This window comes from Pipistrellus hanaki, assembly GCF_964339955.1.
Source record: "Pipistrellus hanaki genome assembly, chromosome: 12".
Lineage (NCBI taxonomy): Eukaryota > Metazoa > Chordata > Mammalia > Chiroptera > Vespertilionidae > Pipistrellus > Pipistrellus hanaki.
In genome coordinates, this window is record NC_140514.1 from 15,260,201 (window position 1) to 15,288,137 (window position 27,937).

Genomic DNA, 27,937 nt, shown 5'->3' on the forward strand with positions numbered 1-27,937 from the left:
TCGGAGGGCAGGTCTGGGGCACCCCCAGCGCCCACAAGCACTCGCCTGACCCGCAGTGTAAATCGCCTGCTATCCGTGGGGGAAATTGAGAGAAGCTCGGGCGTGGCGTCTCCTGCTCCCCTCTTCTCCCCTGGCTGCCTCGCGGCTTGTGGTTGAGGTTTTCCTTTTTCTTTTTCTTTTTTTTCTTTTTAAAATTTTATTGATTATGGTATCACATAATTGTCCTCATCCCCCCATGCCCATCCCAAACCCCTCCCCACATATGCCCCCACCCCCCTGTTGTCCATGGCCACTGGCTAGGCCCATATGCATGCACACAAGTCCTTTGGTTGATCTCTGCCCCTTACCCCCACCCTCCCCTACTTTCCCTCTGAGGTTTTTCTTTTTCGGTGTTTGTTTTGTCCCCGGCTAGTGCTAAAGAGTCTTCCGTTCCCATCTGTCTACTTCACATCTATCTTCTGTGCCTGTAGCTTCTGCTTTGCAGCCTCTTCCTCATTATCCCGGGGGCAGCTCCTCCCCACGCATCTAACCAGCCTGGTGCCTTCTTGAATCCAGTTACCCATTTGTAAAATGCAGCTAAAGGCCGGCCGGCCGTGGGCCTGCCTGCCTCAGGAGGCTGCTGCGGTCAGACAGACCCTGTGGGAACTGCCCCACCCAGGGCAGCGCCCACACAGGCGTGAGGTCCCCAATGTTGTCGTGACGACTTTCAGGTGGAGAGGTCCAACCCCAAGCTTCTTGTCCGGTGAGGCCTGACTCTAACCTCTCCTCTTCCCCCCAGGGCAGTCCTTCCACTCCCGGGTCCTGGAGAACTGCGAGGACGTGGCTGACTTCGATGAGGTAGGACGCTCACAGGGGCAGCTCAAGCCCTGGCCCAGAGGGGAAAACACCTCCCTGGCCCCTGGCGGGTGCGGGCCCCAAATCCGGGGAGGCCCATCTGCTCCCGGCTCTTTTCTCTGGTTTTCTTCCTGGGAGGGAGCCTCCCTCTGCTCCCCCCGCCCCCGACCCCAACACTCACACCCCCCACACACACACTCACAGCCCCACACACACACTCACACACACACACACACACTCACACACCCCACACACTCACAGCCCCCGACCCCAACACTCACACCCCCCCACACACACACTCACAGCCCCACACACACTCACAGCCTCACACACACTCACACACACACACACACACACACTCACACACCCCCACACACACTCACAGCCCCCCACACACACTCACACACACACACACACACACTCACAGCCCCCCACACACACTCACACACCCCCACACACTCACAGCCCCCCCACCTCAACACTCACACCCCCACACACACACTCACACCCCCACACACACTCACAGCCCCCACACACACTCACACCCTCCCACACACACAGCCCCCCCACACACTCACAGCCCCCCACACACACTCACAGCCCCCCACCCCAACACTCACACCCCCACACACACAATCACACCCCCACACACACACTCACAGCCCCATCTCTCAGGCCCCATTCAGGCACTGCTGCCCAAGAGAGCCCCATGAGGCCGCTGACCCGCCTGCTGCCAGGCAGGGCCTCTGGTTCTCTCTGGGAAAGGCCCCTGATGCTGAAGGCCTCAAAGTGAGCCTCAGCGCAGGGCCCAGCAGGCCTCGGGGAGGGGCTTTGCTCCCGAGTTCCCTGGGTTTGTGGAGGGCCCAGGCCAACCCGCCCGCCCTCCAGCAAAGCCACCTCACAGAACCCTCACCCCTTTCCCTCTAGGAGCTGGGGTGCCTTCCCACGGTCTCCGGGAAAGCACTTTTTCCTCTTTTAAACCTCAGGCTCAGAGGGTTATGTTTTCCCTTCGTACAGGCCCACTCTTGTTTGTATGCGTGTCTGCATGTGTGTGTGCGTTCTCTTTTATTCCCACATCCCTTCCCTCCACAAACAACCACTCTAATGGGTTTAATGAGTATCTCTTGGTTTCCTGGGTGTTCTTGCAAGATCATTGCTTTGCGAGCCTATAATTTGTTTCCTTAAATGGTGCTGCGTTAGATATTTTGTTTCACTGAGCACCATAGTCCTTCTGGTTATGCCAGCCCGTTGCTTCTACCTGCTGCACAGTGCTCCATGGGACACACCCAACACACATGAGGGGGAGCACCATCCTGGTTTGCCTGGGACACACTTTCAGAGCCAAAAGTGGAACAGTCCTGGTCAAACCAGAATGGGTTGGTCACCCTACACGTTTCACTTACACACTCCCCCAGGAGGCAGTGCTTTCATTAATGTTCAGTTTTAAATATTTCCTACATTCCCCTATGATTTCCCTTTTTTTTTTTTTTTTAATCTTCACTGTTGGAAGTATTTTATATGTCCCTTTTCCCTCATTGACCTCTCCCACCCCACCCTCATGATTTTTACATCCAAGTTATATATTTGATTTCCAAATACATGTTTTAGCTCTTTAATTCATCTCTAGTTTTATTGCATTACTATCCAAGCACATAGTTATATGCTATTGCTTCGATGGAATTTATCGAGACTTATGACCTAATTCATGGCTATAAATGCTTCCTCGGCTTGAAAGGAATGTGTTAAGTGTAGGGTTCTCTATATAGTGCAATATAAGCTGAAGCGTATGTTATCTTATACCAGCTCCAGCTTATCAGGTTATTCTGTTTTCTGCTTGTTTTTCTCTGCTTGATCGATCATTTTCAAAATGGACTGTAATAGAACCTCCAATTATAATTGTTGATTTATATATTTCTCCCTGCAGTTCCATCAGTTGTTGCTTGATGTATTTTGAAACTCTTACTGGTTTCTTTGCTCACAGTGGCTATATCTTCTTGTCTATTTTTCCTTTTACCGTTATTTAATATCCCTTTTTGTCTCTTGGGATGTGTTTTACCTTAATTTCTATTTTGTCCATTACTAGGGTTGCTGTCTCGACTTATTTTGGTTCATTTGCTTGGTATATCTTTTCAACACTTTTATTTTCTTGTCATATGTTTGTCATTTTTTATTTTTAATATTTCTATGTTTTTAAATACAACACAGAAATATTGTGTTTTCTTGGGGCATGTATTACTAGACCTTATTTTCTTACCCAATATGAGAGTCTTTGAGTTTTAATTGATTAGTTTCATCCATGCACATCTACTGTGATTGTTACAAGGCTTATTTCTACCACCATCTTATTTTATATATTTTCATTTACTATACTTTTGTTTGCTTGCTTTTCTCTCCTTTCCAGCTTTTCATTGAATAAATCATGTTTTCTTCTGTTAGTTTGAAAAGTTATACATTCTATTTTTGTTTTCAAGGTAGTTACCCGCATAAATGATTATGTATCCCAACTGATAGCCTAAATAAATAAATAAATAATTATTCTCTCCCTTTGAACTTTTTTTTCCCCTCTTATTCGAGTACTTCCTCCAAAAGCATTTAGTTTGGGACTTTGTGTAACATACTTAAAGCTTTATAACTCTGAGAATATTTTTTCTTATTTCTCCTAATTTGAATGAGTCTCACTAGATATAAAACTCTGGGTTCAAAGTTCTTTCACAACCTCAAAAATATCACCCCATGTTGCTATTGAGAAGGCTCATGGCGAACTGATTCTTGTCACTTTATGGATGACATTTTCTTTCTCTCTGGGAAAAAAAAAAAAGTGTACTCCCTTTATCTTTGATACTCTTAAATTCTATTATAATGCTTCAGATTTTACATTTCCTTATCGTTCCTCTTTTGCACTATTTTGTGAGCCCTTTTACCCTTTGTTTATTATAGAACATTCTATCTCCATTCCTGCCCCCCCCCCCCAAATATTCCTTCCATTCCGTTTTTATATAATTCTCTTCTTGGCCAGCCCCTATTATCAGATGTCAGTACTTATATTTCTAGCTGTGATTTCTTAGCTTTTATTTTTTTTTTTGGTCTAACTTTTCCTGCTGTCTTCTGAGGGAGTTCTTCAAATTGATCTTCCAAGTTTACTAATTTGCTCTTCTTTATGATTCCTTGTTCTTGTTTCACTGCTAATGTATTTCTTTATGGTCCGTTGGCTCTCATGACTCTGCTCCAGCTGGCATATCTGTTCAGCGGTGGTCTCCTTTGTAGGAGGGAGCTCTCCAAGTGGCTGTTCACGTCCCTCTGGTGTCAGCCACTCTGTTGGTCAGAAGCCTTCACAGGCCAGCTCGGCTGTGTCTGTTTCTAGGACTGATGGGTGGGATGAGCATTAGAAAGGGCCTCAGTCACCAGAGAGAGTCAGGGCCTCATCTCTGAGCCTGAAAGGAGAAACATGGTTGACAGAAGGCAGTCTAGCTTTCTAACAAACGAACTGTGTGGGTTCCCTGAGAGAAAGTATGAGCAGCTGGTCTGTCAACACCTATTTTCATCAATTCCCATCCCAACAAGGCTGTTATCCCAACCTTCACCCCGGGGTAATGCCGGGGAGAGGTCAGGGCAGAGGTACAAATATTTCCTCTGACTTGGTCTTCCACTGCCGTTTCCATTCCCCCCGGCCCAGGGTCAGCCTCCACCCACCCACACAGCCAAACAGCCCTCGCTCTCCCTGGGCTTCTCTGATTTGTTTACCCATTTGTTCGCCATTTCCTGGAATCCATACTTCCCTCTTGCTTCTGCAATTTCTCCAGGTTGACTTAGGGCAAGAACCAACAGTCTCAACTCACCATCTTGGCACAAAGCAGACGCTCTGATGTGATAGAGCTTTATCATAGTTCACCTCTTATATTATAGTTCACCCCTCCTCCAGGCTCTAGCTCTCACATCTGGCTGGGTTTGGGCTTGGAAGGGCCTATGGCAGACTGTACCCTCTGCGGCTGGCATTTAGCTGAGCAGACACCACCCTGAGGGGCCACTAGGAACCTCTGTCTCCTCCTCACCCTCGGCCCATCCCACAATCACATCCATAAGCCCAGAGCTATAGGCCCCGAGGAGCAAGGCCGCGACCTTCTCACCGTGACCTTCTCACCGGGCTCTGGAGCAACCATTGATCACTACAGCCCCAGGCTGTGCCTTCTCCGAGGAGAGTTCTGCCCTGGCCTTCTCTGCTTCCTGGGGGTGTGAATTTCTGCCTCAGTTTCTAAGCCTCGGTACCCACGTCTGTCAAATGGGGATGCTGGTGCTATGAAGTCTCTTTGTAAGACGATTGACAAAATGAGGGATTATTGTGACTACAGTCCGATTGCTGGGTGCTCAGCCAGTTGTCTTGGCCTCAGGCATGCCCACTACACCCCCTATCCATCCTCTTCCTCTCCTTACTTCCTCAGTCGGGGCCGGAGAGGGAGCGGCTGGTTGGTGAAGATGTGGGCTGTCTGGCCCCACTCTCCCACAGTCCTGCCTCCCTGGGCCTCCGCCTGCAGACTCCCTCCCGCTCACCAAGTCTCCCAGGGGACATGTCCACCCAGGCCTCCAGCCAGGGAGCAACCTGATGCCCCTCCAAGGGCACTGCCACTCCTTTCCATTAACGGCGCCGGGGACACCTGAGCCCAGGTGTACATGACATTCCAAGTTAATCACCGTGTCCTTCCCCGTGCTCCCTGGCTTGGGCCGCGGGAGAGTCAGTCCATGGCCCCCAGCACGGGACCGCGTTCTAGCACTAGTGTGGGTAGTGCTCAGCAGCACATGAGGATTCGTGCAGGGACTTGGGCGTGGGGAGCCCTGTGCCAGCGCGGAGAGACCAGAGAGGGGGCGGCGGCCAAGGAGGGATGAGCAAAAGCAGTGCCACTGTCAGAGAGGAGCGCTGGGATGGAGAAGTTCTCACCTGGGGAAGGGCCTGCTCACCAGGGGCGGGCAGCGGAGTTTGTGGTTGGCACAGGGGCGACCCCTGGCACTCAGCGGAATGGGGGCAAGGATGCTAAATGACTTGGGCGCTCAGGGCCCTCCAGCACTCCCCCACACACACACAACAGGCATCAGAGGATCATGACAGCAGCTTCCAGCAGCAGCAGCAGCACTGAGCTGCTTCCTGAGCGAGTCTCCCCACCCAACCTCCACCTGCAGAGGATGAAACGCAGGCTCCAAGAACATGAGCCCCCCCCTCTCTTCCCCCCCTCCATGGCAGAGCTGAGTGGCAAAGCCGGGGTTTGAAGTTCACTCCTAGGTTTGATTTGAAGCCTCCTCTGGATGTAGCTACTCCTGGGCCTGGCCACCCCACAGGCTTTGCTGGGTGGGACTCTCTCCAGCCCCTCGCACCTGCTTCCATTTCTCCCTCTGAGAAGTGGCCACGCCTGTCCACCATCGGTCAGTAGTGCACATCCGCCAGAGCAGGAGAGGCCAGCCTCCCGCCCCGCTCAGGGAGGGCCCGGGGGAGCTGCACCCAGGCTTGCACCTGTTTCCCCACCCTGGAGCGGACAAACCCTGAACTTCCCGACTGGCCCCGAAGGAACCAGCCTGTCAGTGGGAAGGAACCCCCACTGCTCCTCACAAAACCTCAAAGGCCTCTTGGCTTCCCAGAAACCCCTTTTCTCGTCCTTACTGTGCCCGCGTGGGGCCCTGGGAACCAGCCCCCTAGCACAAAGCACTGGCTGCGAGTCATGCGCCCTGCGCCACAGTCCTCACTGAGGTACCAATCGTCTCTGTGACCAGGGGCTGGCCACTCAACCTGTCTGGGCCTCGGGCTCCCCTCCTGTAGAATGGGGGTATACGCCTTGCTCCGCTTGCCTGGCAGAATGGCTGCATGGCTGAAAAATGAACCAGAAGACAGGAAAGCAAATCCCTCCCCCTGCGGACAAGGACGCGGGGCTGCTGCAGGCGGGGCTGGGGGGGGGGCGGGACACAATGGTCCCCGCAACAATGGGTGGAAACAGAGCCTGGACGCGGTGTCTCCTTTCCCAGAGGCTGGAACCTGAGATCCTGCATTTAACAGAGAGAGAGAGAGAGAGAGAGAGAGAGAGAGAGAGAGAGAGAGAGAGAGAGAGAGAGAGAGAGAGAGGAGGCTTTGCCAGGCCAGGACAGGGGAAACAGGACGGGCCACAGCAGAACCATGTCAAGCCAGTTGGGCTCTAAGCCAGGCCCCGTGTGGCCAGACCTCACAGGAGCGGCCAGATGACAGCAGCGCCTGTAGGAAGAGGAGGAAAAGCAGCTGCTCTGTGCTGAGCGCGGCCTGTGGCAGGGCGGGCTGAGAGCCTCAGGAGGGGCTCTAACGTCCTGGCGGGCATCATCCCAGGTGATAAGTAGCCGCTTCAGGGTACGAACCCAAGTTCCTCTGATTCCAGAGCCTGGGGCCACTTGCAAAGTGGACAAGACACATTCCTGCCCTCAGAGGGCCCAGTCTAGTGGGGAGATGGACCCAGAACCAAGGGGGACAATGGGCCTGCTGAGCCCTCGGGGTGGAGGGTAAAGGGGATCTCATCTGCCCGCTTTGCTATTACCTTGAGCTCACCCAACCCAGGCCTCAGGGGATACGGCCAAGGGAAAGAATAAAGGCCTGTTGAGTCTTAAGTCTTTAAATTCCAAGACAGTCGCTTCCCATTGTACCCTAAAGCTTCACAGCACACCCTGAGATTTTCCTCTCCAAAATCTACAAGACGGCCTTTGTGAGGGTGTTGTCCTGCCAATGCTTCCCATTGTACCCTAAAGCTTCACAGCACACCCTGAGATTTTCCTCTCCAAAATCTACAAGACTGCCTTTGTGAGGGTATTGTCCTGCCAATCAATGGAGGTAATCCAGACGGGGTCAGTGAAGCTAGGATAACTCAGGTCCTTCTCCAGCCTGCATCAGGGAAACCTTCCGTGGAGTCCTAGATTGCTGGGCCGATAGGAACCCTGCCGCCCCGGCCAGCCAGGTCACGGCCACGCCTGGAGCTGGAGAACTGGGTCACGGCCCGTACTCCCAGGGCTCCTGCGACCCCTCAGCCAAGAAAAATCCACGCCAAGCCACAGCCCACGCCTCTGCCTCTAAGGGGGTTCCGTGGAGGTAGCAAAGAGCCTCAGGGCCCCCAATCCTGTCCTTAGTCACTTCCCTGGAGCTAGGAGGCTGGTTCAGGTTGCAGAGTCCCGCCGGATCCAAACCCCAGCGGAGAGGGCAGGTGGGTGGGAGTGGGGGCAGGGGGAGCTCACGCTTGCCTCCACCAGGAAGGTCTTCCCTTGAGCAGGGCTCCTCAGACTTGGCCACACATGGGAGCTCCCACCATACCGACCCCTGGACCCCACGCAGAGACTCGGTTAATCAGTTTCAGGTGCAGGGTGGGCCTTGGGATTTCTTGAAGGTTCCAGAAGTGATTCTAATGTGCAACTTGAGAACCTCTGCTAGGTGCTGGCCTAGGAGGGAGGGGGGTAGAGGGAAAGAAAGAGAGAGAGAGAGAGAGAGAGAGAGAGAGAGAGAGAGAGAGAGAGGAGAATCTAATATAGGGTTGAAATGATGGGGTGATAGCGGAGGCGCAGACAGGAGAGAAGGGAAATGGCGAGACCTGGGAGGGTGTAGGTGGATGGAAAACTGGGGGGAGAAGCGTGGGGAGAGGGAAGAATAACCAAGGGGGAGGAAGCCAGCAGCGAAAGAAGCGTGTGGGACTCACACTCAAGCCTCTCCTTCCTCTGGTCACGGAAGCCCCGAGGACGGCTCAGGCTCTGGCACCCATCGTGACCACCCGGCTCCGCGGCTCCTATCGGCTCCTCCACCCTCTGAGTTCTTTGTTCACGTTCTCTCCTCCTGGGCTCCTTCCTGGAAGCATTCCTTACAGGGCTGCGAGCCACATATCCGCCTGCATCTCCTGTCAGAGGCCCCCTCCCGCCTCCCTGTCCCCGAACTGGCTCAGGATGAGCAGCTTTCCCTCCTGCGAGGCCGTGGGGCCGTGCACCCTCCTCGCTGGGCCAGGCGGTGGCGATGGGCAAACAGAAGTCACCAGCCGTGTCCTCCTCCCGGTCTCTTCCTCCAAATGACTTCTGGGCTCACCCCGTTAATGTCACTTCCAACACCCCCTTCCTCTCACGGCCTCTCCTTTTTCTTCTCATCTTTCTCTCCTTCCAAGGCCCAAAGCCCTCCCACAGACCCTGCGGGGGATCCAACACCCCTGCCCCTTCACCAAGAAAACGGGGCGCTCGGCGGCTCCCCAGCCCTCTCCCCTCAGCACCGAGCTGCTGATTCCGGCCTGCCTGCGCTTGTTTATTTCCCCGAAGCCCCACAAAAGCAACTTCATTAACGTCATTAGGCAAGCCGCATGCTCAGCTGCGCTGGAGGCAGCCCGGCAGCGGGAGCGGGGGCTGCTTAACGGGGCCTGTGGGCGCCCCTCACCTGCCCTCTTCCTTCCAGCTCAAGGCCCTGCCCAGAGCCCTCCCCTCCCTTCCCTGCTTCTTCCTCCCTCTCCTGCAGCTCCAGCTGACCACAGGGCAAGGGGCGGGGTGCAGGGGGTGGCATCAGGGGCCTCCCTGGGACTTGGTCAGTCCAGAGAGAGGGGACATGAAGGCCATTTTTCTGAGATAGTCTCCACCCACATTGGAAGGGCCACCCTTCCAGACTGGCCCATGTCCCCCAACACCTCAGCCCCCAGGCTGGGAGAAGGAAGCATGGCTTTGAAACGGCAGGTGTGTAGGCTGGGCTCCCAGAAGCCTCCCCGGGGCCTGCTCTACCGCTGACAACCAAGTGTTAGATCCTGCTGCTTCTCTGAGCCTGAGCTTCCGAGCTCCCGTCTCTACAGCAGAGGGCACATTGCCAGCCTCTCGGGTTGGGGCCAAGACTAAATGAATCCATGCACCTAAAGCATTCACACACACACACACACACACACACACACACCAGCATAGTAGAAAGTTCTCTGTAAATGGCAGTCTGAAGTCAATGGGGTATAAAAACGAAACAAAATTTACAAGTCCCTGCCTTCCACTGCTCTCTCAAACTCCCCGGTGATGCCATGAATGAATGCAGTTTGAATAGACGTCAGCGATTTCTGGTCATTTTCCGTTATTCAAAGTCAACATCAGAAGGGTTTACTGCTCTGATCTGTCATCCTCTTTACAGCCGGTCTTCTCTCGTTTCTCAGGCTTGTGGCTCAAGACAGGGTGGGACAGGGATGCCTACGCAGGTCCTGCACATCTCCTCCCATTCCAGCTGTTCTGTGCCACAGACCTGGCCCCTCGTGTGTGTGGCCGCTCTGGAAGCCCCCATGGGGACAGGCCTGCCAACGCTGGCTGTCTCCTAAGACAGCATCCGGGTGGGCTCTGGGAGGACCTCGGTGTCCTGCCACACCATGTGATTCCCAACCGGGAGCTCTGGCTCCATCCCACCCCACCCCGTCCCACTCCTGCCTGGAGAAGCACAGTATCACTGCCTGATCCGAGCTCAGGACCCCCCTGGGAGGCAGCCTTGGGAGGGCTTCAGCAGGCCAGCTCCAGCCTGACCACCCCTCCCAGAGCCCACCTGGCCCACAGAGCGAAAACCACATACTCCATCCACCCAGCAGGCTCCCCTGTGGCCAATGGCCTGGACCGAGGTGCTCCGTGGGCCTCCCAAGAGGCTCAGGGGACAGGCCAGTGAGACCACTGCCCAGGCAGATGTCACTGGAGACTTCTTGCAGCCAGACCCCCTTCCTGTGGCTCCTCCACCCTCTGAGCCATTCTCCCAGGAGAGAGCCACACAAACACTCAGGACAAGATCCTTTCCGCCTGTCCTTCCCCGGCCTCTGTTACCTCCCAGGCAGGCGGAGGGCTGGGTGATGGTGGGGGCAGCAGACCTTTGAGGAAGCCCTGAGCGAGGTGCCCGGCTTTGCCTATTGGCAGCTCTCTTTAGAAGATGGGGAACTTAGCACCTTCAGCCTCTGTTTTGGGCCCTTGCTGCCATTTCTGGGGCATCAGGAAAAATCCCACTCAAATTCCTACTCATCACTATTATTGACTTAATAATGAAGTCAAGAAAGAAGTGGTGAGGGTAAATCTCCAACAGTGATGTGGGCTGTCTCTCTTCTGTGGGCCTGACCCTCATAACGCTGAACAACTAAAATCTGTCCCCAAAATTAACATTGCCGGTGTCAGGGGTGATTTGACTGGAAAGGGGGATCTTAGACTTCCCACTCGGAGCAGAGCTTGGACAGGCAAAGGGATCCTGATGGGAGACACAGCAAAAACCAAGCTCACAAGCCACAGTTCTTGCTGTCGCCCTGGAGCGCCCCCTGGTTGCACCACCCACTCCTGAGCACATCCCAGGCACTGGGAGGCCACTGAGAGGCAGTGCAAGGAGCACTGGGCTGAGAGTCAGAAGTCCTGGTCAGCATTAGGTTCTTCCACTCCCCCTGTGGCCTCCTGCAGGTCACCGGACCCCTCCCAGCCCATCTCTGAGAGAGAAGTGGGCAACAGCACCCATGCTACCAGGCTGGGTGGCTGGAATGAAATGAGATTCCAGATGTGAACCTTGCCCCTGGGCAGCACTGGGCCCATGTGAGGGGCCAGCTTACCAGGGATCCCTCCGAGTCCCTACACCCCGCCTGTCATGCCCACACAAGGCCACAGCCATCCCTCTCTCCTCAGATCTTCCGGTGGCCGGTGGCCAGCAGCATCGACAACAATGAGGTGCTCGAGATCCAGATCTTCAACTACAGCAAAGTCTTCAGCAACAAGTAAGCCTGGGGTGGGAGGGGAGGCGGGCCGACGGGGCTGGGGGCCTGCCCTGCTCCGCGGGCTGCCCTCTCCTTTGGGTGTAAAAGGGACCCACACCCATAGCCTGCCCTACATTGATCTTCAAACTCTGCCTGCTCCCCCATGTTGTCCTCAGAGTCCCCCAGCCCTCCAAACCATTGTCAGTCTAGAACACCTCACCCTCCTGTTCATCCTGTCTGTCCCCAGTGCTGTCATACCTTCCTGTCTCTGTCTTTCAGTCTCCCCCTTACACCATACTGGACGACAGTTACCCATCCGAGAAGCTAATGTCATGGCTGATAATATCCTCCAATAGACCCTCTGTAGCCTTGAGGGCCAACGTGCCTCACCCGTGGAAGACGAGAGCTCGGAGGCAGTGAAGTCTGATGGTTGAGGAGTCAGGCACACCTGATCTCAGGTCCCAGCTCGGCTATCTGCCGTGTGGCTCTGGGCAGGTTCCATAATCTCTCCGAGTTCAGTACACTTGTGTCTAAAACGGACTCGTACTTAACCTCAAGGGAAGCTGTGAGGGTTAAATGAGGTAGATGTCTGTTCTTCATTCATTCCCCCAACTGTTTCCTGAGTGCCTACTGTGTGTCAGGCACAGAACCAGGTGCTGAGGTAGGGAGGCGCCTGTCCCCATGAAGCTTACCTTCTGCGATGAAGCGCGCCTACCGAGAGCATGGTCACTACTAGAGCTTCAGCCAAGGTTCTGTCCTTCTCTTTGGGCGATAGGCAGAATTCTGAATGATTTGAACCGTCTGGAATGATGGCTAAATATAATAAACGTCAATTTCTCCCTTGGGTTCAAAAACCAGTTGCTCTGGGCTTACTAACCAGCAAAACCACACCCACTGCTGGGGGTGGTGCCTGCACCCAGGAAGCCCCTGACGCCTTTGTCTAGGTGAACAAATACACGTCTCCGTGGGTCAGAGGGCGCCCGGGGTGGGAGGATCTGGGAACAGGAATCAGAAGACTTGAGGGCACTCCACGTGAGAGCCAGTCACATGACGCATGTATTTGGGAGAAACATGAAATGGTGTGAGAAATGGAACCCACTTGTCCTAGGAGTGGAGGGCGGCTTGGAAACTGGTCCCTCATCACCCAGTGGTTCCAGGGGCTGCAGGGAGGAGGGAGAAATTGTCCAAGTCAGGGACCAGGAGACCCCTCGCCTGCTTGGCCCTGCCTTCAGGAACTTTGGACTTTCCCATGAGGATGAGGGTTGGGTCCAGAAGATCGTGTGCTTCCCCTCTGCCTGTCCAGGACCCTTGGCAGGGGTGTGTGTGTGTGTGTGTGGCCTGACCCAGGCACCGGTTTCCTGAATAATGCAGGAGCCAGGACAGCAGTGGAGGCCTCGGGCACCTGACACCAGGTCCCAGGGGGAAAGCGATGAATTATTGACAGGTCCTGGTGCCTGTTTGCAGCTCCACTGTGGTCAGTCTGCAGGCTGTCTGCGCTGAGCCCCCTCCCTGCTGGCTAACCACCTGGGGATCCTCCCTGGGGCCAGTCTGGCCTCCCAGGCAGCTGTGGGGGTGCCCTTTCTGAGACGGGTAATCTGGACGGGCCCCATAGGGGAGGCTGTCAGAGGACAGAAGGTTGGGTCCCCGCTCCTTCACCTAACAGCCTGGGGGAAACTGAGGCCTGGAGAGGGCCCTTGCCCAGGGTCACACAGCAGGGTCAGGGCAGAGCCAGGTCTTCAACCTGCTGACCCCAGGTCAGTGCTCCTGGCCCCGGAGCGAAGGACCTTACACCTCCTCCTTCCAGGGGCACGTAAGCCCGTCTTTCCTCCACTGCCCCGGGCCCCAGCCTCCCAGGCAGCTGCTCCATGCCGACCCGCCCGGAGGAGCAGAGGCAAAAGGCAGACCCCACAGAGTCTGCAGCCAGGCTGGACAGGACTTGCCTGCGGGTGGGGATGTCAGCATGTACCCTGGTGGGGGGTGGGGATGTCAGCATGCACCCCAAAGTCAGGGCTTCCCTCCTGCCAATAGAAGGGGCTGAAGGGCCCCATTCTTTTGGAAGAGTATTAAGGATTGGGTGCTCATGGAAGCTGTGTGTGTTTTTTGTTTGTTTGTTGTTGTTTTTAAAATATATTTTATTGATTTTTCACAGAGAGGAAGGGAGAGAGATAGAGAGAAACATCGATCAGCTGCCTCCTGCACACTCCCTACTGGGGATGTGCCCGAAACTAAGGTACATGCTCTTGACCGGAATCAAACCTGGAACCTTTCAGTCTGCAGGCTGACTCTCTATCCACTGAGTCAAACCGGTTTCAGCTGGAAGCTGTGTTTTTTATAGCAAGCATTGTTTTTGCTCAGATGATACAATACAGACCTATAGGAAGAGCCAAGTTTTATAAAAATGCTTTTCTTCATACTTCACACAAGACCAAGACGATATCTGTTGTCCATTTCAAAGACTAATGTTTTCTATTTTTGTCTGAGGGAGGAGGGGGGGGGGGCGGGGGACTGTTAGGAGGTAAAGCCCCCATGCGGGTCTGTGACAAGCTGATTCTTTTGGCCACGCTGGCTCCCACGTCCCAGCCCCACCCTCCCGGCCACGGATGGGGCCCAGCTCCGGGAGGCTGTGCATCTGCCCCCAAAGCCCATCCTGCGAAGGAGACCAGCCCTGCAGGAGCCGCTCAGACAGCACCCCTCTCCCCGCCCCCCGCACACTGAGGGGAGAAGGCGCCCACACCTCAGTGTGCAGTGTTGGAGGAGTGTCACTTGAGCGTTCTCACCTCCGCACAGCGAAGCAAGTGGCATCGCCTTCTTTGGGGGAAAGCGAGGCTCAGAGAGGTTGGAAAGCTAGCCATAGCCACACAGCTGCCAGGCGGCGGAATCCCCCTCAGACACCACCTCTGTCTGACTTCAGAGCCCAGGCTCCTCACGCTGCCTACCCTGCCTCCCTGTAAGTGTGGCGTTTAATCAGTGTGCGCGCAGGGCCTGGGCCAGGGCATGGGGAGTGGGGAGGGCGGGAGCTGGCCAGGAGGCAGACCTTGGCTGACGGTGTGATTAAAGCAATTAAAGCCAGGGCAGGTGGACCAGCGGTGAGTGTAGCTGTGGGGCAGTGCGCTCCGTGAGGGGAGTCAGGCAGGGGCTTGAGAACGTGTCACTGAGGATGCCTGAGGGACTCTTTCTTACGAAAAGGCTGAACACACCCCCCTCCAGGCAGCTCCCAAGTCTAACTGTCTGAGACTCTGACCGTAGCTAGGCCTGGAAGGCGCCAGAGGCTTCTCTGAGCCCTCGTGGGGAGCAGCTCCATCCTGCCCCCTGGGGGGTGTCTTGCCACCTTGCAGCACCTCTGCTTGTCCTTGGCCCTTCCTCTGCCCTCAGGGGCAGCTGCCAGGGCAGGATGTCCCTGAGTGCCCGCCTTCATGGGCTGCTAAACGGCTCCGCGAGGAACCAGAAGCCTGAGGTTCCAGTCAGCAAAGGGCAGCAGTAGAACACACTCTCAGTGTGTCTGACGCCTCCTTTCCCCCCCCCCCCCTCAGCCCAGCGTCATCAGCATCAGAAACCTGTCAAAAACACTCATTTTCTGGTCCCACCTGCTGAATCAGATGCGGGGGGGGGGGGGGGGGCGCGGGGGGGAGGGGGGGGGCTGGGGGGGAGAGCTGAGCTGGAGCTGGAGCAGATGTGCTGGGTGTAAGTCTCTCTCAACTCCAAGTTCAAGTTCGGTGGCTTTCTTTGGGAAGCCTGAGATTGGCCATGGGCGGAGTGTGTGCACCATGGGGGGAGTGTGTGCACCATGGGGGGCGTGTGTGCACCATGGGGGGCGTGTGTGCACCATGAAGTTGCAAAAGCTACAGGTCAGGCCTACCTCTCCCCTCCCCCCGCCAGCCATCAAACATTGGCCAGTGCGACCAGGTGGGGGTGGGTCCCGGGATTGTGTGTTTTAACAGGCGCTCCCGATGACCCTTCGTGTTGGAGTCTGAACCCCTGAGTTAGAACCAAAAGAGGGAGGCTGCAAGAAGACCAGGTGTGCTTTCATGCCTGTAGTCTGTTAGGATGTCCACACAGTACGGAAGCTGGAACCCTCCTCCCTCACTTTATAAAGTCAAAATTGAACTGGGGGTGGGGGGTGGCGTGGGTCCAGGTCCCCTGAGCCCAGGCCAGCCATGGTCTCTGTGCACTGCCCCAGCTGGAGACAGGCCTCATGGCGGAAGGATGTCAGAGAAGCTCCTAGAAGCCTGCTCAGGCTGAGAGGGGAGGAATGGGGTGGACAGTTCTGCCCTCAGGGAGGGAGCTGGGTTGGCAGGTGGGACTCTGAGCTCCAGAGGGAAGCATTTCCTATGCACCCAATGTGGCTGCTCCCGCACTTCCTCCATGGACTCCTCGCTTGTTAAGTGGAAATTCACTCAATACCCCCCCTCACCTGGACCTGCCATTGATCCGCTATGTCACTTCCTGTTTTTTTCTTTCTCACCTTCCTCCTCTATAAACCAAGGGCAGCACCAGATGACCCCCCGCCTCCCTGCCCCCCCCACCCCCCACTCTCTCACACTGTGGATGCCCTCCTCCGTGTCTTCAACGGCAAGGCCTGTGCCTGTGTGCATCTGCCTGTGGAGCCGCCTGTGGGGGGCGCTCTCTGAGCCCCTTCTCCACGCCACGGTGTGGAATGGGGTTCGAGTCAACTCAGCATTAACTGGGCACCCACTGTGTTCATTAACTCAGCCAGCAGATGCTGGGATGTCCGGTGTGCTGGGAGTGTCAAATAGAGGCTGAAACGGGGACCCCACCCTGTCCTGGAGACACCCACAGGAACACAACCCCCCGCCCCCATGGCCAGGCTGCTCTCTGAGCGCCGTGTGCTCCCAGCTCTAACGAGAGTGTGGCCAGAGGGTCTCCGTTGGTCCTATAAAGGACGCCTCTGCCAAGTCCAGAGAGAACTGGGGCTGCGAGCCCAAGTCAGCTGCCTGGGAAGCAGGCGACTTGCTGGTGAGTGTCAGGGCGCGGTTTCCAATCCGTCCAAAGCCTCTGACTCCAAGACTGCTCCTCCCAGCACCGGCGGCCGCTCCGGGGGACAATGGGGGTCCCGCCATCGCATGGCCCTCACCCTCGAGGAGCTGGCAGCGTGCCCGTCGGTGGGCATCACCAGTGGTCACGGTTAGCGAGGCTGAACGTGGAGGAGCTGCTCGCGGGTCCAGTCCTTCCCCAGCAGCCTCTGCGCTGGGCATCCGGACGCTGCTCTGCAGGGGCTCAGCGGAACCCCGAGTCCACGTACCCAGAGAACAGAAGGCTGCACCGTCCCACCCAACATCCCCCTGTGAACATCTCACTGCCCTCGAGCAGTCCCAGAAAATGGGTCTCACACATACACCACACACAGCCATCGGGGGTCACATACCTCCTGGATACACCACCCTGGCTGTGGGGCCACCCTCCACAGCCCCGGCCAGGGGCCTGAACAAGCTTCCCTCTCTCCAGCCCACACTCTCCTCCCTGCCACTCACAGCCTCCCTCCATCCTCACTCTGGCCTCTCCACCTGAAACCCCTGTCCCCTGCCCGCAGGCTCATCGGGACCTTCCGCATGGTGCTGCAGAAGGTGGTGGAGGAGAACCACGTGGAGGTGACCGACACGCTGATTGATGACAACAACGCTATCATCAAGGTGGGTGGCCCCAGAGGGCACCTGGACTTGCCCATTGTGGGGTCTCCAGAGGGCCTGTTCGCCTGCACCCCACACGTGTAGAGTGGCTCAGGGTGGGGCATCCTCATGGATGGGGAGTGAGACAGTAAGGTGACTCAGGTCAGCCGATTTCAGGGAGGCCACCCCTCCTCCCTTCAGGCAGCCCTGGTTCGGAGGTCGAGAGGGTGACCGCTCACTGGGACATTGGACGATGCTCTTGACTATGGACACATTGGGCTCAGAGAGTCCACCCCCACTCCGAGCTCAACTCTCCAGGGCGGGCCCTGACCGTGGGCACCTGGGAGGAATAGAGCCAAGAGCTGCAGCCTATTAAGTTGGCTGACTGTGAATGTCCATCTCTCTGAGCCTCTGCTTTCCAATCTGCAAAATGGGAGATGGGGAAGGATCATACCCAGCTTGCCTTCCTCCACTGAGCCAAGGGTGGGTAAGCGCTTTGCAAACATCACAACGCAGCCCACTGTGTGGGATTCTGGTTGTTGTTCCCATCCTCGCTTCTCACCACCCCTCTCTCTCCCTCCAGACCAGACTGTGCGTGGAGGTCCGGTATCAGGACACGGACGGCACCGTGGGCTCCTGGGATGATGGGGACTTCCTGGGAGACGAGTCCCTTCAGGAGGAAGAGAAGGACAGCCAGGAGACGGATGGGCTGCTCCCCGGCTCCCGCCTCGGCTCCCGGGCTCCGGGCGAGAAGAGCTTCCGGAGGTAACAGGCTGGGACCTCTGGCTGCCCAATGCCCCCAAAGACACAAAGTGGATGCCTAGTCCCCCAGGAGGCCCCCCTGGGCCTGACTGAGCCCAGAGAACAGGCTGACGTGCTCTAAAGGCATAGCAGAGAGAGAAAGGTGTTGCTGCAGCATCCCCACCCCAGGCCCCGATTCCAGAACTCACCGCAGAGGAGCCTGGTCTCTCTGGTCAAGGCAGCCTGGCCTCTGCCCTGGCCAGTGACAGCCCAGCAAGGTGGCCTATTCCTGCCAGAGTGAAGCCAGAGGTCCCCATTGGGACCAGCCTCTCTCTGCTCTTCTGTTGAGAACACATCCCAGCACCCTCGGTGTCCAGAATTCATGCCTGCAAACTTCCTGCAGACAGGAGGCTGTGTCCAGGCCTGTGCTTCCCAAATGCACGATTTTTACCCCAAAAAAGGGGGGGAGGGGAACATAATTGTACTACGCTTAGAGCCCAGACAGGCAGCATCTGGGCTAGTAAAACATTGTCCAGAGGCTCCTGGGTCACTGGCCGTGATGTGTGAAATGCAGGTAAGCGGAGGGTGCATCCCGGGATGGTGGGTTTTGAGAGGAGATGCTTCCCTCGCATTGCAATCATCTCCTCCAATCTCCTTCCACCCTTTCCTTTCCAAGTAAGTGTATTCAGTCCCTGTTCCAAAAAAACACACATTAATGGAACTGAATGTGATACTTTTATTGGACAAATATGTTTTTCTTCTTTGCACTTGAACCACTCTCCACACACACACACACACACACACACACACACACACACACAGAACCCCAGGGAGCCTCCTGGGGGTGATAGTAATAAGGTCACAGGAACCACACCCGCCCATGACAAAAGCGGCTGGTCCTTTGCCTCAGGCAGCTGGGGCGGGGATGGGAGGGGGTGGGGAAGGAATCACCCAAGCAGCTTGGGGCCTGCCCTCCTTGGACTCCAGGCTAGGCAGAGTAGGAAGAGCTTGCAAATTGGCCTCCGGAGGGCCAGGTCTGTGTTCTCCAGCTCTGCCTCCCACCAGCCTTGAGGCCCTTGGCCAGTCACATGCCCTCTTCCTGTGAAATGGGGGCCAGAGCAAAGGAGGCTCCTCCCTGACTGCTGTTGGGAGAGCCGAAGGGATGCCTGAGGGAGAGGTGGTAACTGGGGTGCGGAGTGCTGCCCCCTGTAAGGGCTGGTGACAAACAGGTTCTTGGCAGCTGGACAATCAAAGGGTCAGGAATCTGGCTGGAAATGGTGAGAGGAGAAGCCGAGACCTGGTGGGGAGCCAGGGGTGCTGGTCCCCGCCCTCTGTCCCTTGTGGGGAAGTGTGGGCAGGGGGCTGTCTGAGATGGCAGGTGGGCTCTGAGAAAGGGCTTTCTGGGGACAAGACTGGAGGCCATGTAAGGGCCACCAACTGCAAGAAAAGAAGCGCTAACTCTGAACCGGAAGAGCTAAGTTCAGGTCCCATCCTAACTGGCTGAGTGACTTTGGCCACCCACTAGCCCCTCTGGGTCAGGCCGGGAATGGGTTGAGCATCCTGGCTCCCATCCAACTCCGAGATCCTGAGGGACCCAGGATACTCTGGATCCTGGGGCCATGCCCATGGGAAACAGCTCTCTGGGCCTCTGGACAGTTGGGAGGGCTGCCCACCTGGGCGGTGGTGGCTCACACAGCAGCTGCCATCCCTCTCTCAGGCCTACCAGCGCGGGCCCCGCTGTGGATGGAACTTCTTCTCAGCTCTGGTCACTTCACAGCAAGGGCTCTCGAACAAATGCGGCCCATAGCTGGAGCTTCACAGCACCCTGGCCAGCGGGTCCCCTTACCCGCAAGGTCCTCCATGCCTCCCCCAATCCCAGCTGTCAGTACTGCAGAGAGGGGATGCATCACCAATCCCGGGGCGCTCTGCTCTCAGATGCACAAACCCCGGGCTCCGGGCCCTTGCATGTCAGTATGTATTCGCCTCAATCTCCGAAGTGATACTCAGCACACCTGTGTGCATACACACACACAAGTGCGCATGTGTTTGCACACACTCACATGCACACATTCTCCCTCTGTGTGAGGCCAGTGGGCTGCACTCCTAGCAGGTCTCTGGGCTCTGCTGCTGTGGTGGCCCTACAAGCCACATCATAGAAAGAACAACCAAAGGTGTTTCTCTTGCAGCCGCCCTACAGGCTTGGGGCTTTCCTTGGATTTCCTGGACTCTAGACTCTCTCTTTCTCCTTCTCCACCTACTGGCCCTCCTGCCCTCCATGGCCCCACCTCCTCTTGCCCACCTGTCTTCTCAGAGGCCCTCGGAGCCTGGAAGGACCCCACTCCACTGGAGGGGATTAGAGGAGGAGTAGGGTGGCTCAGGCTGGAGGGTGGCCAGGCTCCCCTGAGTTCCCCTGAGTCCCCTGTGACCCACATTTAGACATCCCTAGACCTTGGGGTGGAGGAGATTAGCTGATCCCCTGAGGCCTCTGCCCTCACCAGGGCTCCAGGTCCCTCCCTCCCCAGCCCTATGGGATCCCTGCCCGACAGGCTTAGGTGTGCTGAAGTGAGAGGCTCTGGGGCGAGGGGACTGTGGGACAAGAGGCCAATGGGGAGCATGGGGGTCAGCAGGGCCAGGGGCTAAGTCTGCAGTGTCTCTGGCCCACGCCCTCTCACACCTGTCCCCTTGTCTCCTCGTTTCTTCTCCCTGCTCAGCAAAGGCAAAGAGAAGACCAAGGGAGGCAGAGATGGCGAGCACAAGTAGGTGTCCCAGGCCAGGGCGGAGCCCACGGGGCTCGAAGGGTCCTCACCACAGGGTGCGGATGTTGGGATGGCCCCTGTCGGAGGCTTAGTCATGGGCTGCCCTGGCGGAGTCAGCACCAGGTGCTGGCAGGGAGAGGGAGTGAGGGACAGGGAGGTATAAGGGTGGGCTGGGCAGAGGCTGGGCCTTCTGATTTCCATTCCCTCCTCCCTCTTTTCAGTGTCTTGATTCCGCTTCCACTTCCCTGTTCAGCTCCCACCACTGAGTCAGGCCTTAGGTGTCCCTGTGTGGGAGGGTGGGAGGTCAAAGGAGTTGGGAGGCTCAAGAAGCCAATGACCGCCTTTGGAGTCAAGGCAGGGCTGGGCAGATGGACATGAAGTCCTGGAGGCCCAAGGAAGACTAACTAAGAGCTGTCTCACAGTACGAGAGCACAGTAGGTCCACTGTAAATGCTGGTTCCTTAGCACTGCTCTGTTCCAATTAACATGTGAGATGAAGTAAACTGGCGTTTACTATTCTAACTTAATGTGCAGGGTCTTAGGTTGATTACAAGGGTAGGAAAATGGGACTCCTAAGAGGAGATTAAACAAGTTGAAACTCGTTAGCCTAAAGAAGAAAAAGTGTGGGAACTGGTTTGAAAGCTGTGGAAGGTTGCTGTGTGGCAAAGCTGTTCATTTCTATCTCCACTGGGGAGAAGTAAGTGGAAATAGGTGTGAGCTGCAGTAAAGAAAATTTAAGAATAGAGCCATGGAGAAACTCTTGCAGAGTATGTGAGATTCTGGGATAGTCTGGTTTGGGGAGATGGGGAATCTGTTCCCATGATGCTGTTTGCTTGGGCCTTGCAAGGGGGTGGGTCACGAGGGAGAGCTGAGGAGCCAGGTCCCCAGCCAACGTGGTGGTATACGCACAGGGCCGCCTGGCCTGTGGTTCGGCAAGGGCACATAGGCCAGCACGCCAGTTTGGAGGCAGGGTCCTGTGTGAAGGGCCAACTGTCCTGCCCAGATGTGGGCAGACCATTCAACACTCATTGAAATTCACACACTTTGAGAGATGACGGTAAACACTGCGGCGATGACATTACCGGTGCTGGCGCATGGAAAATGAGAGAAAGAACCCCACAAAGGAGCACTTAGGGAACAGTTCCCCACATTGACATTGACATGATCCAGAGAAGATCCCCGCACGCTGCTTCTATTCCGCAGGATTTTGCTTCTCCCAAGGTCTGAGCTAAGGAGACCAGACAGGCCCATTGAAGGCCGTCTCAAGGAGAAGCCTTGGGCAGCCACATTCCCAGTCATTGTGAACCCCAAGGTCTCCTCAGGACCCCCAGTGCATCTCCCAACCTCAGGGACATCCTTCTAGATCTGAGCCATGGAAGCAGTAAAGAAGTCATCAGATCTGCAGATGCAAAAAGGGTTTACAATGAGTGAACTAACTTGAAAGTCTTTTCTCTAGAGAGAAGTCGCAGTCTAACCTGTAGGTGCATAGCATTCTGACTTTGATGAATCCAGGAAGGGGAAGCCCAAATGTGGTCATAAATCCTCAGTGGGCCCTAGAGGCCCACCACCCTGGCCCTGTTTCTCCTACTTTCATACAGCCAGGAATTTAAATTTAAAAAAACACCACTTGGTTGCAAAATAATTTTTCACCAAGTTGATTATTGGCTTTCTCACCACATTATATCTTTAGTAATTAAAGAATCCCCCTAGACCAAATGCAGAATTTTAGTTTTAACCTCAGCCACCAGTAACCTAATCAGACGATTCAATTTTTTATAAAAAATAAAAAAATAAAAAAAAAGTCCAAATCTTTCATCCACGTGGATCATTTTCAAATTTCACCGACTAACATTTATTTCAATAATAACCTTTGCCCTCTGCCCAGAGTAGCAAGCCGCTTTCCATTAACTGGCACTGTGACAGGTTCCAAAGGCATCTGCTTTCCTGCTTGAGAGCACCCCTCGTTCCCTCTCCTCCCGTTATCACGTCCCAGGAAGCAGGATGCTGGAAGGAGAGCGCAGGCGGGTCAGTGTCCCCCAGCCTCCCTTCACCGGCCCAATGCCTTTGTAGGAAACCATGAACATGCCCGGTGCTTCCTACACTGTGAGCTGGTGCCACACGAAAGGGGTGGTCCTTGGTGGCTCTCTCGTTGGGAGACAGACACACACCTGTCCATGTCTTGCCCCGCAGATGGAGAGGAAAGGAAAGGCCTGGGGCGGGGATCAGGCTAGGTTTGGGGAGAGAGGATGGGATTGGCTCTCCAACCCTGAGTAGAGAGGCTTGGGGTTTCTAGGCCACCTCTCCAAGGACAGAATGGTTTTGCCCAACTCACGTTAACTAGCATAACGAGCATGGGGCCTTGGGTAAGGAATATGCCTGTGGAATAAATAACTATTGGGAAAACATTCCTGGGTTTATTAACTGAGCTAACACATCACGGAATCTTAGGGATCTACATCTATGTAAAAAAAAAAAAATGTAGTGGACTGAATGGTAGCCACATACAAAAAAAGGTATGTCTATGTACTACTTCCTGGAAGCTGTGAATATTACCTTATTTAGAAAGGGGGTCTTTGCAGATGCAATTAAGTTAAGGATCTTGAGATGAGGATATCCTATTGGATTGTCCAAATGGGCCCTGAATCCAATACCAAATGTCCTTGTTAGAGATACAAAGTGGAGAAATAAAAAGAAAAAAAGAAAAAGAAAAAGAACAGCCGTTTTGAGAACCAGAGTCAAGCCTCCACAGGGAGATGGATGGCCCAAGATGGGTGGGCTCAGCCATAGGTGCGTTTGCAGCCAGCACCTCACCCCACTTGGGCCTACAGGAGGACAGGGCCACACCCAGGAGGAGGGACAATGGGAAGTGGACGGAGTCAGGTATCGGACTAATGCAATATTGATGGAGTAAAGGAATACTGCCCTTTTTCCCATGCTGAGCCTACTGCTGGTCCCTCCTGGCACCGGGCACCACAGGCTCCGCTGCGGGGCTATCACAGAAGGGACAGTGAGGACCCCTGCCCCTTCCCTCAGCGCCCCCCGACTGCAGGGCCTTGCACCTGAGGGCACCAGGCCACACCAAGCCAGAGGAAGAGGTAGGAACTATGGAGCCTGCCATACGTTCCTGGGGACTGGTGGAGGGGGAGACTCCACCGTGAGAGGGGATAGCCTGCAGGGGCCTTTTAAAGCCAGGACCAAAGACAGGTGGGAAAGAGCCCATTTCCTCCTTTTTGGGGGGGACCAAGAGGATCCCAGGGAGCAGGGAGGTTGGGACGGACAGGGCAGGCTTTGAGCCCCAGGGCCGTCTGAGAAGCCAGCTAGTTTCAACCACGTCTCCAGCACCTCGGCCTCTGCCCCTCTGAGTCCTGCTCCTGGCTTCTGTTCTGATGCTTTGTGTTGGGTTGGCTGGCTTGCTTTCCACCCAGTGGGGGGGTTGTGGGGAGCAGGGACTTAGAAGAGCAGCTTGGGGGCACTGGCGGAGCTTGGAGCTCTAAGACTGGACTGAGAAGGGCTGAGGTCAGCCCAGGCCACCTTGTCTAGTTGCTGGCTCCTGACCTGTTGTTCTCAGTGGTGGGAAGGCTTAGGGGAGGAAAGTAAGTGGTGGGGTTCCCTCTGCCCGAATCCCCCCTCCTCTTGGCTTCCAGTTCGGGAAGTTTGGTACCAGTAGGTGAGGGGCTAGGGTTTGGATGTCCTTTCCCTTGCGTTTCTCTTGGGTTTTGCTCTTCTGTTGGTGTGTCTTCCTCCTGGCATCCATCTCCCTCCACCTCCTCACTCTGGCGGCTCCTCTCACAGAACCGGGAGGAGCGTGTTCTCCGCCATGAAGCTCGGGAAGAACCGGCTCCACAAGGAGGAAACCCTAAGACCAGGTACAAACATGTGCACCTGCCCTCGGACTAGCCATCTCTCTGCACCGAGACCAAACCCCACCTCTCTGCAGCCAGGCTCTCCTGTGATTGGCCGGAGGAGCCACACGTGGGCAGGGCCTGGCCTTCCATTGGCTGGCGGAGGAGCCAGGCCCTGACAGTGGCCCTCCGGCAGGGGTCGCTGTGTAGGCTGAGGGCTGAGGATGGAACCGCATCTCCAGACGCTAGACTAGAGCCAAGCAGAGCCCCCTGCTCAGCTGGCCTGTCTGTGAAAGGCCCCTCCCGCCCTCTGCCCCCATTCTGCTTTCTCCATAGAGAAGCCTAGAGATTTGTAGTTAGAGTAGGGATAACAAAAAACAAACAAACAAACAAACAGAAGCTGTTAGGTCAATTCCTTATTTCTGGGGCAAAACCTGACTCCCTAGAATGTTTGGCCGGTCCTGGCTTTTCCCTTTCTGGGGGCTGCAGGAAGGCCCTGGGAGAGAGGCAGGGTGGGCCCCGGAGGCTGGAGTGGCCTATGACACTGGCCCCCCCAGAAGTAGCAGGCTGGGGAGGAGGTGAGACAGGCTGAAAACAGGAGAAATGGAGTGAATAAAGATGTGTGCAGCTTTCTGACCCAGGTCCTATGATCACATGCCCTTCCTCCAGGCACCCAGCTGCAGTCCCCGTGTCCCACTGGCCCCAGAATCTCTCTCCCCTCCTCTTGCCCCCATGCCAACTCCAGCTGTGGAGAGGACACAGCTGCTGGCTGAGGCCCAAACCAACGACCCTTGGGTGGCTTCTTAGAGTCATCATTTCTGTGTCTCAATGGAGTAATACACATTAGTACAGGGTTAGGTTCTGAATTCCAGCAGCTATTTTACATGGATACGTTTCTCCCTAAGCCTCAGTTTCCCCAGGTGTGACATGAGAATAGCACCCATATTGGTGGGCATGGCTATGAGGACTAGAGATATGTGCATAAAGTGCCTGGCATTGTGCCTGGCACATGGTAGCCACTCAAAAAATGGTAGCTATTGTTATGAGTGGTATATCAGTGTGTGTCCTTCATTTCCTACCTCTTCCATGAGGCTACTCAGTGCTTAAGTACCATACCATAGAAGAGTTCCATTTTATTAAAAAGCAAAACCAGATATCACTAAAATCAATGAAAGATCAAGATAGATTATAATACTCTTAGCAGATGCTACTAGATGCATCTTGAATTTAGCTGTTAGCTTCCCTAAAGCCAAAGCACAAGGGAAAAGACCACCTCTATCCCACCATCCCGCCCACCTAACCGGCCTCCCTTCTTCCCCAGATGAACCAGCGGTGCTGGAGATGGATGACCTTGACCGCCTGGGCACTCGGCTGGCGGAGGGGATGGATCCAGACTGTGTGTCTCTAGCTTCTGTCACAGCTCTCACCACCAATGTCTCCAACAAGCGGTGAGTGGGCAGAGCCCCACATCCCCAATTGCTCCCCGCCCCCCAAAATCAGGCAGGAATGTTAGGAATTTGGGTTCACCTGAACCCTGCCCCTTTCTTCTTCTCCTGGCTGTCTCTCTCAGCTCTCCCTGCAAAGGCAGAGAGCAGCAGATGTGGGCCTTAGGAAAGCGAGGAGCCATCCAGCCAGTATTAGAACCTGCCGTTCTGTTAATTATGCTATTGTTTAGTCCTCTCTGCGGGGGCCTCCGAAAACAACCACTCCCCCTTCTGTTGGACAGTCCTGGGTGTCTGAAGACCACAGTCCTGTCCTTCCGCCCTTCTCCGAAATCTAACCACTCCTCCCCTGCAAGCAACCCCCTTACACCAGGCCTGACAGTATGTTCTCCTCCTCAGATCCAAGCCAGACATTAAGATGGAGCCCGGGCGGCCCATGGATTACCAGGTAGGGGGGCCAACTAGAGTCCTCAAGCCTTTCAGAGTCTGCTCTGGTGGGGGCAGGGATGTGGTCCGGCTAGCTGTGCATTACAGACTCTGTGGAGGCATGGGCCTAGGGGTCGTGGACAATCTCAGCCAGATATAAATCCCCAGAGTAAGCTTGTCCCTGGGAGGCACACAGAGAAGCGGCATAAAAAGAGAGGCACAGCCCTAACCAGTTTGGCTCAGTGGATAGAGCATCGGCCTGCGGACTGAAAGGTCCCAGGTTCGATTCCCATTAAGGGCATGTACCTTGGTTGTGGGCACATCCTCAGTAGGGGGTGTGCAGGAGGCAACTAATTGATGTTTCTCTCTCATCGATGTTCCTAACTCCCTATTCCTCTCCCTTCCTCTCTGTAAAAACATCAATAAAACATAAAAATAAAAAAAGAGGTACAAACCCAAAGAGGAGCTTGAAACTCCTGTTTACGCTGCTCAAAGCCCTCCCAGGATTCCGTGCTCAGAACTGACTTCATCAAGTAAGAGGGACCTGGGGGAACCTCCTCCAAAAAGCAAACAAACCAAAACACCAACAGGAGGGGCCTCTGAAGAAAGATTTCCTGGGTGCCTTTTTAAAAAGTGTTGCATTATTTTAATGCTGTGAGCAATGTCAACCTGGTTATCTACAGATAGTGAGAGAGTGGGTGTTTCTTCTGGTTTTTGCTCCTCTGTATTCTCTGAAATTAACACTTCATTTTTTTGTATGTTCCTAAAACTGGAGACAAAATGGCTGAGATAGGGAGAGATCTACAGCTGTAAGATCAATGTGGCCACCGTGCAGACTGGTCACTGCTGGGACCAGGCCACATGGGGTAACTGGACACCAGTGCAGCCCTCCCAGCCCAGGACATGATGGAAGCACAGCTCCTCAGATGCCAGGCGTTAGGCAGAGAAGACCCGAGACTCTGTAAGCTCATACGGGAGAGGCTTCGTTGTAGATGAGCGGTCATTGCTACTACAGGAGCCACCTGGCAAAGTTGTTCTTAAAGCAGCCGCACAAAGCGGCCCAGCCCCCTGCCTGGTTAATGGTAACTTGTATTCACACTCAAATAGAGGAGGCCTCGTGCCAATTAGTGATCATGCTCAGAGGAGGCCTCATGCCAGTTAGTGATCACGCTCAAGCAGAGGAGGCCTCGTGCCAGTTAGTGATCACACTCAAGCAGAGGAGGCCTCGTGCCAGTTAGTGATCACGCTCAAACAGAGGAGTCCTCTTGCCAGTTAATGATCACGCTCAAGCAGAGGAGGCCTCGTGCCAGTTAGTGATCACGCTCAAGCAGAGGAGGCCTCGTGCCAGTTAGTGATCACGCTCAAGCAGAGGAGGCCTCGTGCCAGTTAGTGATCATGCTCAGAGGAGGCCTAGTGCCAATTAGTGATCACGCTCAAACAGAGGAGGCCTTGTGCCAGTTAGTGATCACGCTCAAACAGGAGGCCTCGTGCCAATTAGTGAACACGCTCAAACAGAGAGGCCTCGTGCCAATTCGTGAGGCTCGTGCTACATTAACATAAACAGATTACACCTTCGCCTACA

General features: G+C 55.2%; 1 protein-coding gene across 6 annotated transcripts in view; it reads left to right on the forward strand.

The window, feature by feature from the left end:
* OTOF (otoferlin) overlaps nt 1–27,937 on the forward strand; it is a gene marked incomplete at its 3' end in the record, with an annotated part of 70,634 nt that overhangs the window by 10,208 nt on the left and 32,489 nt on the right. For 4 of the 6 annotated variants that reach the window (XR_014796589.1, XM_084901566.1, XM_084901568.1 and 1 more), the window contains exons 2-9: nt 779–837; nt 11,458–11,546; nt 17,074–17,173; nt 17,733–17,914; nt 20,602–20,646; nt 24,438–24,511; nt 25,809–25,935; nt 26,329–26,377. Coding sequence is in view for 5 of the 6 variants with exons in the window: in XM_084901566.1 (XP_084757692.1) it covers nt 779–837; nt 11,458–11,546; nt 17,074–17,173; nt 17,733–17,914; nt 20,602–20,646; nt 24,438–24,511; nt 25,809–25,935; nt 26,329–26,377 (725 nt within the window). The remainder of the gene's footprint in view (nt 1–778; nt 838–11,457; nt 11,547–17,073; nt 17,174–17,732; nt 17,915–20,601; nt 20,647–24,437; nt 24,512–25,808; nt 25,936–26,328; nt 26,378–27,937) is intronic. The other 2 variants (XM_084901569.1, XM_084901570.1) reach the window with 1 other exon arrangement.